The sequence below is a fragment of the Phyllobates terribilis genome, unplaced genomic scaffold, assembly GCF_046119375.1.
Source record: "Phyllobates terribilis strain yellow unplaced genomic scaffold, ASM4611937v1 Scaffold_470__1_contigs__length_1423970, whole genome shotgun sequence".
Classification (NCBI taxonomy): Eukaryota; Metazoa; Chordata; class Amphibia; order Anura; family Dendrobatidae; genus Phyllobates; species Phyllobates terribilis.
This window is the reverse complement of record NW_027363230.1, coordinates 784,613-797,500: the sequence shown is the minus strand read 5'-3', so window position 1 is coordinate 797,500 and position 12,888 is coordinate 784,613. Positions and strand designations below refer to the sequence as shown.

Below are 12,888 nucleotides of genomic sequence, written 5' to 3'. Positions count from 1 at the left end.
TGTGCTTAGGGTCATTGTCTTGTTGGACGGTGAACCTTCGGCCAAGCCTGAGGTCCAGAGCACTCTGGAAGAGGTTTTCATCCAGGATATCTCTGTACTTGACTGCATTCATGTTTCCTTCAATTGCAACCAGTTGTCCTGTCCCTGCAGCTGAAAAACACCCCCATAGCATGATGCTGCCTCCATCATGTTTCACTGTTGGGATTGTATTGGGCAGGTGATGAGCAGTGCCTGGTTTTCTCCACACATACCGCTTAGAATTATCATCAAAAAATTCTATCTTCGTCTCATCAGACCAGAGAATCTTATTTCTCATAGTCTGGGAGTCCTTCATGTGTTTTTGAGCAAACTCTATGCGGGCTTTCATATGTCTTGCACTGAGGAGAGACTTCCATTGGGCCACTCTGCCATAAAGGCCCGACTGGTGGAGAGCTGCAGTGATAGTTGACTTTGTGGAACTTTCTCCTATCTCCCTACTGCATCTCTGGAGCTCAGCCACAGTGATTTTGGGGTTCTTCTTTACCTCTCTCACCAAGGCTATTCTCCCACAATTGCTCAGTTTGGCTGGACAGCCAGGTCTAGGAAGACTTCTAGTGGTCCCAAACTTCTTCCATTTAAGGATTATGGAGGCCACTGTGCTCTTAGGACCCTTGAGTAATGCATAAATTCTTTTGTAACCTTGGCCAGATCTGTGCCTTGCCACAATTCTGTCTCTGAGCTCCTTGGGCAGTTCCTTTGAGCTCATGATTCTCATTTGGTCTGACATGCACTGTGAGCTTTGAGGTCTTATATAGACAGGTGTGTGCCTTTCCAAATCAAGTCCTATCAGTTTAATTAAACACAGCTGGACTCCAATGAAGGAGTAGAACCATCTCAAGGAGGATCACAAGGAAATGGACAGCATGTGACTTAAATATGAGTGTCTGAGCAAAGGGTCTGAATACTTATGACCATGTGATATTTCAGTTTTTGTTTTTTTAATAAATTTGCAAAAAATTTCTACATTTCTGTTTTAATCACACGCTGATGACCTATCTTATGAAAAGAGTCAAGTCCCAGACAACCGTCTTTTACTCTTTACTGCCATCTTCCCCATATTTAGGGTGGATAGAGTAGGGCGCCCATTGTTCATACCCAGAATCTATGCCTGTTCCATGTGCAGGAGGTGTGAGTTGTATATATTACACAAAGGCCAACATTGGAGATGAACTCCAATCCTGACCGTTTTAACCCCTGTGATCAATAGTGACTTTATTAGTCAATAAAGACTCATTCAGACGTCCGTGGTAATCAGTCCATGCACGGACTTTCCCGATCCTAACGTGACTGCTTTATATATTTCTATGAAGCTGTAGACACTCCTGACCCGAGGGCATGTCATTCTGTACGGGGAGTTGGGGAGGAGCGTCAATGTTACTTTGTAACCGCACAGATTTATGTGTCATTTATGTCCATTTTATAGTATTGGGGTAATTCACCTGGGGGATCTAATAAATTCCAAATCATCAAATATTCTGAATCATTACATGTCCGTCATGAAGTATACAAACCTCCCTTGGATTGGTATAGAGAGCCCAAAAACAAGCTGCTAATTCAAAATGTTATCAGGGTAATTTCCTAATTTTCTGCTCAGTTTCTTGCGTCTGATCTTGTAAAATTCCCCATTCCATTGCTGATCTGTGCCAGATTATCTGCTTCATTAACCCTCAACTGGTGAGGTGGGGTTTTTGTCACGCAACTGGTGCGGTGGGGTTTCCTATACCCCAGTGTTTAGAAATCTCTTATTTTTACAGAAAATGCGAAGATCACGTTTGTTTTAATCGTTTTCTTATTGGCGATTGATTGCATATGAGTGTAGCAAATTTTTGACACCGACAAATGGATGGAAGCTAGTGAGACACGTATCCTCATACCAGCATTTTTCAATGAATGGCAGCCGAACAAAAATTCCCTGGGGTGTGGCAACCCCCACCTCACCAGTTGAGGGTTAAAGGGATTTTCCTTTAACCCGTTGGTGCAGCTGTTTTTTTTTGTAACTGTGCACTAGTCACCTTCCTTGAGTCCAGCACAGGGTCTCTGCCACTGCTCCCAGTGTCTGTTACTGTCCTTTGGCCTCATGTCGACAGCGCTGCAACCAATAACTGAGATCAGCAGCTTTGCCCGAGTTAACGGCACTACTTGCTCAGAGTCACTGAACTCACTGACTGGCTGCAGCGCTGTCAATGTGACAAATAGCTGACACTCTGCATTAGACCCAGAGAGGGTGAGTAAAGTATTGCTTTAAAAAAGAAAAGAAAATTGTATTAAAAAAACTGTAGTGTAATTCTTTAGCATCTTCTATAAGTGCAGCATAAATGACTGTAATGCTATGTCCGTAAAGGACAGAGGCCCAATCTCATCTATACACACCAGCACACACACAACACAAGGGAGTTTACAAAAATATTCTAATTGCACATTACGGAATAAACTACTTTACATACGTACTTTGTACTGATATAGTCACAATTAGGGTAATATTGCTTGACAACATATTTTAAAATATCTTAAAACAAAAATCAATTTCTGCATATAAATTACAGCCAAAATATGCAACACAAAATAAAAAAATAGATCATGATTTTATTATACTCGTCACAAAAATAAGCAATGATGGCATCAATAAATAAACCATAAATAATATATAAAAAAAACACACAAAACCCTTTGCAATCAAGGAGAACTCCCAAAAGACCTGCGGCACCACCGTTGGGGTTTGTTCACACACAGCGCTTGTGCAGAATTATTTTTTTTAAATCTTTGTACCATAAATAGCCACAAAATCTCATTCACATGTTGCATATTTGTTTATTGCCCCACGGTGCGTTCTCAATTCAGGAAGAAGCATGCACCTTTTCATGAACCGTGAGCGTCTGTCTGACTCCAGCACACCTCCTCATCAAGACCAATGTGAACAGCGCCGCTCTTGATGACTCTGGCCCCATCTCTTTTAGGATCATGTTCAGACTGGACAAAAGTAAGAGCTGCTATATTTTTTGCCCTCATTCATAATTTTATGATGATCTTCCTATTACATCTAGGAGCTTTGTTCTTGTATTGTAGCACTACAAGCGCTTGTAAACTCCTCTATAAAACCAATATGATATTGGTCACAATGAGCAGACAAGTCAAGAAGTGAGAACGATTATTCTGGTAAGATTATCCATGCAATTTACAAAAAAAACTAATAGCAGCTTCAATGAGCATTCAAGATGGCAGCCGTTCACTATGCAGCAGGCAGACACGTAAAGGATGGCGGGGGGATACTACACAACATTGACTCTTACCATATTAGTACTAGCCCAGTAATGTGACGCTGAGACCCCGCATGTAACTACCTTGCAGCACGAATATAAAAGGATCAGTACGTTTCCTGAAAACCAGTGTCGGAAGCACTTAGAGAGAACCCTATGGCTCTTAGCCCCCAGATAACATGCAAGGATTCAAGTACGCGGGACCCCACTAATCCGCTGATGGGCCGGATATCTGCAACGTACAGAGCTGGAATTCCTACAGAAATACAAAAGTGACCAGTAAATTCTGGACTATAAATTCTTATTATCGGCTTTTATTTTCGCTTTTCAAAAGTGGTATCTTATTTTTCCACCCCAATGTATTCTCAAAAAAGTGATGGGAAATGCAATGTGTAGGGCCATCCTATAGGGACCACAGCTGATTTTTCAATTTCTTTGGGGTTACTGCCCTACCTCACTTATATAAGTCAATAAGAAAGTCTCTCCCCACTATATTATGGAGACCTACATAAAAGTGCCAAAGCTTTTTGTTTTTTTTTCTTTATTTCCTCCAATATTGTATTCATACAGGAATGCTTCCATTAAAGTTTGCAACATACTGTACTTTTTGGCATCTGTTTGAAGGATGGACCTATTTTGAAGTTCTGAAAAGTCTAATAGATCTGTACCGATACCGATTAATAATTAAAGGGGTTGTCCCGGACTTTAACATTGATGGCCTTTCTTTAAAGAGGTGGTCCACTACATTGTATAATGACCCCATCGATTTACACATGTTAACTAAATAAATGTTTTTGTAAATACCTCCTGCTTCTATATGTACCTGTGGGTGGCGCTATTGCTGACTGCTCAGTCTGCATCACGTGACCCCGGCTGCAGGTATTTAAAAGGTGTAATTTGATGGGGGCATTATACAATGTAGTGACCACCTCTTTAAGATAAGTCATCAATGTTTGATCAATTGGGGTGCTCATTAGCGGAGCTGCACTGCAGAGCTCTGTCGAGGGAATAGTGGCTGCGGCTGCGTACTACACATCTGCCCCCTAATGATTTGAATGGGTGGCCGATATGTAGTACTCCGTCAACAGAGCTCGGCACCTGAGCATTTCTGGCCACCGTTGACACAGGAACAGCTACAGCACGCACTATCAATCAGACATTGATGATCAAGTATAGGCCTTCAATAAAGTCTTGGACAGCCCCTTTAAAGTCTCCAAATGAGATTCTGAAGTTTTGTTTCATTGGCAGTCTATGTGGAAACAGTATAAAGTTACAGAAGATCGGACCGATGGTATACCATAGCACAAAACATTAGTCTTTAAGGGATTATTCAGCCATAGACATTGGGTCATGGTTTTAATCATGTGACGAAAATCACATTGTTTTACTGTAAATTGCTGTGGTCACAGGCCAAACAGTTTATGCTTGCGTCCTTTTTTTCGAACTTTTCTCGGCCAGGTGGCAAGAACCTTACATGTGATAGTCATGCCTAACATAACTAGGAGGTAGGGAATTAATACCCAATGTCAGATCCTGGATGACCACCATTAGTCTACCAGCAACTTACACAGAAGCAAAGCACATTCAGATCTTTCACACAGTGGACCGAAACCCGAAAACCATGTAAGTGTCCATATTTCCAGTACAGGGCACCTTTGTCAATGACAAACCTTAAATATACAAATATATTGGGACAGGATTCATGCTCCACGGACATGTGGTTTGAAATCATGAAAGGAAACAAAACGCATTATAAGGTTGGCTCTTAAAAAAAGATAACTGTTTCTGAATATTCCCGGAGGCTGCAGACACGCACTTAAGGCGTAGAGCCAATAAACGATGAACGAGCGCTCATAGGAATCATTTCAACATACGATTATTGGCCCATCTAACCAGGACCACAATCGGCAGACAAACTAGGAAAGCACCGTTTCATTGGGTGCGATACATTTTATGCATTCATTAAAATTCTTAACGGCAGCACATTACTCAGTGTAAACAGGAGACGTGCTGCTGATAACATGATACCAGATTATTAGCCATCATTGTGTCCCCGTCATTGTTTCGTCAACCTGTGTATGCACTTTTCCAATTGTCAGTCGTTCAATTGCCTGGATCAGACCGACTATATAGGACATTAGTATCTGGTCTCCGCTGCACAAACTACCACTGATACATGTGAACAAAGTCGATATGTTTTTTTTCCCCCCAGTATATCCCTCCCAGCTTACATCACTCCCTATAAATAAATAGAAGCACTAATATAATAGCAAGTGGTTAATAAGACCTCTAAGCAGTCAGGAACACTGCTTCATCTGAATCGGGATCCTTCCCACTGTCCTCGCTGGGTAACGAGTCTCCACCACTCGGAGACCGGCAGCTCAAGTCCTCCACCCCAGATTCCTGGTCACTGTTAGCCGACAGCTCGGGGTCCGAGCTCTTCAAATGGTCCTGGGTTAGGATCAGGGCCGAGTCCTCCTCACTTTGGGATGGACTACGAGAGGGAAACAGCTTCAGGTTGGTGCTGTAATCTTGGGGCGTATTAGCCGGAGAGTGTTTGGTGATGCATATCTGGAAGTTGTGGATTTTTGGCTGGTCATTGAGATTCTTGTAGGTTTCATTTGACTCTCGAGTTTCCAGTTTTGTTAATCTCTAAAGGAAAAATTGTTAGACAAGAGCAAAAGTTACATTGGGTTAGGGCATGTTAATGTAACCTCTACACGCAAGTCGATCAGCAGTGGTTTAATGGTCTGTTTAGTAAGGCCGGCCGCACTTATGTTATCGTCAGCACATTTCTCGTTTACACAGGACAATGTGCTGCTAATGATAATTTTTAAACTTGCTCAAAAATTATCACACCAATGAATGTTTTGCCCCTCCATTGGATGTTTGATGGCCTGTTTAGGCAGCCAACAGTTGGGAATGAGGGAACGCTCCCTATCCCAATTATTGGCCTGCCTAAATGAACCTTTACTTGAAAACTTTATACCAATGAACAAACTTCTCTGGTGCCATAAGAAAGCCATAACGCCACAGTGCTCAGGCATTACTGACATTGAAAAGACACAAGGTAGAGACCCTGGTTACAGTGATGTGTCACTTAATGGTCTGCTTGCTGTAGTTTTTATAAAATCACTATTTTATCAGCAAGCAGATTATCATTGGGGACTAGTAAACCTGCTGCCAGGTAGTCCTACATATTCATAAGCTCTGTACAACCCCGCCCCCATCACTGATTGGCAGCTTTCCGCAAATGTAGTATACACAAAGTGGCCAATCAGTGGTGTGGGCGGGGTTATACAGAGCTCAGCAGTCAGAAAACTGCCAATCAGTGATGTGGGCGGGGTCTGCTGCAGATAACACAGTAATTTTATCAAAATGACAGCAGGTAGCCCAGTAAGTGACAGATTGTTGGAATCAGGGCCTCTGCCCCTATATTGCGCTGCACTCAGATGGGTAGCAAAAACCTGGTAACAGATTCCCTTTAATGGTGCTCTCTTCCAGTTATTGTGTTGGAGAACACCAAAGACGTAGGGCATCGGCTAAAAATGATTGCCTCTTTTTTATCTTGTGCAGGGTTTCTATATATAATCATTTAAAATTGTTTCTCAGTCACCATTAAAAGCTGAATTGGTTTACACTGAAACCTAAGCGGAGGTATAAACATCAAAAACATATAGGCCAGGAAGCTGGATTTTCAGTATTTCTACCACACCTTCTCCATGAACTCCATTTCCTCCTCCAGCTGCTGCGTCTCTTCTTTTACTGCCTGTAGAAAATCAGTGACTGACTGGCGAGGGTGCATTCCTTTCTCAAATCGGTTATAGAGGCCCCTCCAAAACCTTCCATGGTGAAAAATAAGTTTGAAGAGTTAGTATATGCACAAGTACAGAAGATTATCATCGAGCAATTCTCATGATATATGTTCTTAAGACGTGCTAGCTCATGGTACACACATGAAGGGCTAGATCACAATGCTGTATATTCTCCCATGCCAGAGAATTGGGCCGATTATGCTAATGACACTCTGCTTTAACTCTGAGTGTGATCCAATTTTCTCGCATGGAAGAATTGCAGCACAGGTGTGGAGAAGATGGAGGACTTAATTTTTCCATCTTCTCCATTGTCTCTGTGCACGTACATCAGACTGCACTCGGATAACATAGTATATTATTGGTCCGAGTGCTATCCGATAAAACATCACATAGCACTAGCACTCGGCCGTGTTACGTGGCAATGTGAGCGAGTCCTAATGAGTCCCTCAGTGACTGATCTATGGCTGGTGACTTCAGATCAGTGAAAATGTGTGGTGGCAAGTTGGGCCTCATTACTCGGACAGCACACTGACACATCCTATCCTTACACTATTCACATGTCCGTTCTGTTATTTTGCTGACTGATGGTCTGTATATAAACAGAGACATCCCCTACATTGACCTTATTTGCGGACATCCAAGTTGCATCCTACTGCTAGTCTTCATTTTCACTGACTGGGTACTTGAAGAAGCTTGGGAAACCTCTGTCACGTTGTTTTTGCATATGGCAAAACCATTGATAAAAACGGACATGTGGACTAAATATGCCCGAAAATTGGATCTAACACACTTGCAAAATTGCTCTGTTTTGTACAGGCAAACAAAAAAAAACAGCTTTTGCTTGGATTCACACGTGTGTTTTGCGGTCTGAGTATGCTTCAATGCAAAGACTGGCTTCAGGTCTCCTGACCCAAACTCGACTTTATATTATGCGTTTATATAGAAAGTTTCCGATCAGGGACATCCGCATGCCCTAATAAAGGGGTTGTACCAAGTATATAAGTAATCCCCTATCAACAGGATTTAGGAATTGATCGCTAGGGGTCAGTTCCACAGAGAATGAATGGAGTAGAGATGTACATGCTCCACCTCTGCTCTGTTCAAAGCTTGCTCTACAGAACCTCCTGGGGATTGTTGGGGGTCCCAGCGGTCTGACCCCCAAAGATCAATACTTTATCGCAGTCTAAATATGTGCAAAATGAATCACCGTGTCACAAGCTGTCATAGATGTCAGTAAATCTGTCTAAAGTGAATTGATTTGTGCCAGGCAGAAGATAGAACTGACGAGTGAGCTCTGACGCAACCCCTAAATGTAGACCATGGTTACAAGTGGGAAGAGTGTTGGGCCTTGGATTTCACCACTGAAGGACACATTGGGCTCATGATACGTCACCCCGCTTCTTTCACCTGTAAAGTTAGGGTTGATGTTTCTATATATGAATGATAAGTATATGGTGTGTTAGAGTTCTGCTGCTTTATTCAGTGCAGAGGAGGAATCAGAATAACCTCTTACCTGAAGTGGCATGGAGTGGTGTGTGGTCTCAGAGTTCCTTGGGTCTGACTGTGATCTGCTCTGTACAGAGGGTTCATGTAATCCAACCGCTGCTTCCACAGGTAAGACCAGAGGGAGTAGGTCCTCTCCTGAATTCTGGAAGATGATGATTGCATCACTGATATATTGAGATTACGAGAGCTGCAAGTATACCCGTCACCACTGCAACCTGGACTAACACTAAGGGCTCATTCAGACGTACATTTTTTGTGTACGAGTCCTATTTGTGTTATTTCCAGATAGCACTTGTACCTAGAAGAGTGAATGGGGCCATTCACATATCTGTGATTGTTTGAGAGACGGAAAATCGTGGCAAAATGTACGATAGTTATCTGAGCGTCAGGTCAAAATTAACAATGCACATCCATGGGTCAGTGAAAAAAAAAAATCGGCCAACAATTAATTGCCATCTGAGCGCTGTCCAGTTTTCCAGGTCTGTTTGATGGAAAAAGATGAAGAAACTGAAGCTCAGGCCAAACTCTAATGATAAAAACTGACACTGACCAAACTGGTGAAACTGTGCCTGATTCTCTTATATGAATGAGCCACAAGTTCTATAGCTTTCAGTGTTTCTTTGTATAGTAGCTGTGTAGCTTCATAGTCAAAATTGGAAAATCCGTTTCCAAAAAGTAGATGGAAAGATGCACTGAACTGCTTGGCCCCACCACGGTGCACCGAGCGCCTGTACTTGATTTGAACAGTCCTTCTGTACTGACAGTCCCTTTACAGCAGTGTTCCCCAACTCCAGTCCTCAGGACTCACCAACAGATCATGTTTTCAGGATTTCCTTAGTATTGCACAGGTGATGGAATTATTGCCTGTGCAGGTGATGCAATTATCAGCTGTGCAATACTAAGGAAATCCTGAAAACATGGCCTGTTGGTGGGTCCTGAGGACTGGAGTTGAGAACCACTGTTGTAAAGGGTTAGGAGATAACTTTCTGAATGCTGGAGGTCCGACCGATGGGACTTTTAGCGATGCTGAGAATGGGGCTCTTCAGTGATCAGCAGAAGGCCTCATTCACATGTACAGGTTTAAACAGGTATGTGAAAAAATGGTATCAGTGTGTCCATTTTACCATCATTGTGTTATCAGTGTTCTTCTCGTATGGATAAATATGTTATAAAGTTTCTCCTATGCTTTGTAATGTTAAAGAAGTTGTCCAGTACTTTATATTACCCCCCCAATGTATCCCCCCGGGGCCCCTAAGACTTTTTGTAATTAGCTTGCGTTGCTGATAATGCCTGTGAGCTTCGCTATCGGTGGCCGCTCACAGGCATCACGTGACCCCACGCTGATGTCACGACAAGTGAGGCGTGACTCGGCGCTGGGGTCCCTACGGTGGCTGCTGGGTTGTGGGCAGGGTTACACCTCCTCCCCACGCGTCACACCCAGCATCCACCGCGCTTTCCCAATGAATGGGGAGAGGCAGAGCGTGCGGTGGATGCCGGGTGTGATGTGGGGGGGTAACTCCGCCCACAGTCTGGCATCTACCTGGAACGCGGAAGACAGAGACCCCCGGCTGCTGCCAGCGACATCGGCGGATGTCAAAGCCGGCTGCAGCCGGGGGTCATGTGATGCCTGTGAGCGGCCAGTGATAGCGCCACTCACAGGCATTATCTGCAACGGAAGGTAATTACAAAAATCCTTAGAGGCCCCGGGGAGACACATTGGGGGGGGGGGGGGGGGTAATATAAAGTACTGGACAACCCCTTTAATCTCGGACAGCACCATGATGCCATCCGTGGGCTGTCTATGTTTTTCATGGACCCATAGACTTGTATAGGTCTTTTTCATCTGTGATAATGGAAGAAAAAACAGACATGTCTCCGTGAGTTTTGCACAGACACATAGTCCATGAAAATACACAGGCATGTGAATAGCATTAGCATTAACACGTACATGTGGATACGGATGTCTGAATGAGGCCTCAATGAGAGCTTGATATTTTAAGAATATCTCTTTAAAGCCATGATCCTCTAGTTACAAGGATGGATCTCATGTCCTTGGCTACTGACCTGCAGGTTAGGACATTTTGTGACTGGGAAAGAAGATCTACAAGATTTCAACATTACTCAGGACAGAGAATATCTTCAAGAAGTATCTTCTAGTGGACCATTGGTTACATCAGGAACTGTGCAATTCTTAAATCCATGTACCCATCTTATTTTATTATTGGCATTTTGATTTCACCATTCTTATGTTTCTCTGTACAGTGGCACTGCCAGCGATGCCAGCAACCCAGATGGGCAGGAAAAAACTGAAATGGTTTAGGTTCACATACCCATTCAGTCTCCGGATATGTGGGCGTCCCTAAGGTCTGACACCCCCACCAATCCTGAAGTGATGGCATATCTTACCAATATGCCATCACTTTATACATTTTTCTCCTGCACAGTTATTGAAAATTTTTTGCCAAGGTTCAACCTTCACAGTTTATAAGTGATTGCTGTTATCCAGACTGTGGGGCACCGTGTGATCAGATCAGCATCAGGGACACGTCAACCATCCATATTCTATTTCTGTTACAAGCCTATAGTGACCATACACAGAGCACATATGCTCTCACATCAGTTCCTTCCTCTCCTTCTCGCAGTTGCACAGAAAGTTTCCATACTGACAGGAGTATATATGGTGTTGTATGTGGACCAAGAATCTCTCATTAAATTCAAACGCACAGGGAAACTGCTCCATGAGCTGCCAGACACATTCCAGGAACTGGTCTATCACTGGGGACACCTCCTTGGGATCCCCATCTAAATTTCCATACCTTAAAAAAAAAAAAAAATATGCTGAAGCAATGCAATTGGGGTATATGCATGCAACATCTTTTTCAGGTGGACTGCGCTCCCAAAACCGCCTGAGACTGGGAATGGCACAGAAAAACTACAGTAAGTATATTATATTAGAATGTATGGTGTTTTTTTTTGTCTCTTTTGCTGAGAGGAGGAGAGCTGATGGAAGATTTGGAAAGTGACACAGCTAAACTCAGCTGTGCTGACCCTAGCCCCACACTGACTGCTGGGCCCATATCTGAAATGTGTTAATTGATGGGATTTGAATACAGTTGATATTCTAATCATGCAGGAGGTTAGACCAGGAGATCCGGGCTTTCATTATAACCCACACACTGAGAAACCTGCTGTAAGATATGGTGTGGACGTGTTCTTTTTCTAGCATCTTGCTGCCTGTTTATAATTGGACAGCATCGTACAAGGAGAAGTACATGCCCCACAGTGAAAGCTCTGTGATAACACCCACTTGGATGTAACGAAAATTAACTCATTAGGTGACAAATACTTTGATTGTTAATATCCCTGCAACAGAGATGCAAAATAAAAAAAGAACTAACAATTTTTTTTTTTCTGCTCTGAAGCTACAACGTGTTTTCAGTTCAACATGAAAAATTTGGTGAAAGGCCCTCTGTAAATAAGTGACTCTGCTTGACTTTTCCAAAATATGTGCAGTGACCAGGGTTACCTGTGATTAAATTTGTGTCCAAATGAAATCCAGTCTTTTTCAATTAACACCTAATAGTAATTGGGAAAAATAAAAGTTACACTATGCAAAAAATATCAACTCCGTAAATCTCCACCAGTACATAGAGTATATGAAATAAAACCTCTTACCATAAATCCTCTGATGGTTCGGTAATAGGGGTCAAGTAACAGACTGGATACAGAGCAGACCTGAGCGGTGCGGTCCCATCCATCAGAACAATGAACGAGCACGCTGGCGCCCTCTTCTGACACGGCCTATATGTGCAAATTAAATGTAAAATATTACACATTTATATAATTACAAATCTCGTTTATTCTCAGCACTAAAAGGATCATTTTTGTACAGTCCGTGCCTAGAATAGTACAAATCAGACAAGCAGCAGTAGAATATGAACAGATACAACACATCTTACCTTTGCAATGAAGATACCAGCATCTAGGATTGTTTTCACGTGTTTTAACCAGCCAGAGGATTCAAGACCCCAAAGAAATTCACCCATAGAAGGAGATCGGAGCTCACAAACTGCAATCATGAACAGAACAATAATGCCCCTTCTCATGCTGCACATAACACATCTGCATCTCTGGCTGCTATGGACATAAAAGGGGACAAACATATGGTGTGGCCCCCATGCTCCCCTGACCTCAACCCCATTGAGAACCTCTGGAGCATCATCAAAAGGAGTGTCAATGGTGGCGGGAGGCAGTTCACATCTAAGCAACAGCTC

The 12,888-nt window shown here is 42.9% G+C and overlaps 1 protein-coding gene and 1 long non-coding RNA gene across 2 annotated transcripts; both read right to left on the bottom strand.

The window, feature by feature from the left end:
• Positions 1-5,344: 5,344 nt before the first annotated feature.
• Positions 5,345-11,488, bottom strand: LOC141229262 (phosphatidylinositol-3-phosphate phosphatase MTMR7-like). The gene is made up of 5 exons (XM_073667448.1): positions 11,484-11,488; positions 11,230-11,430; positions 8,622-8,756; positions 7,009-7,135; positions 5,345-5,945 (listed from the first exon to the last, which is right to left on the bottom strand). Exons 1-5 carry the CDS (start codon positions 11,486-11,488, stop codon positions 5,583-5,585), a joined length of 831 nt encoding a protein of 276 aa, XP_073523549.1. The 3' UTR covers positions 5,345-5,582.
• A 670-nt stretch (positions 11,489-12,158) lies between these two features.
• On the bottom strand, positions 12,159-12,693 carry LOC141229246 (uncharacterized). The gene is made up of 3 exons (XR_012295969.1): positions 12,574-12,693; positions 12,290-12,415; positions 12,159-12,190 (listed from the first exon to the last, which is right to left on the bottom strand). It is a non-coding gene; the product is annotated as an uncharacterized lncRNA (long non-coding RNA).
• Positions 12,694-12,888: the final 195 nt, after the last annotated feature.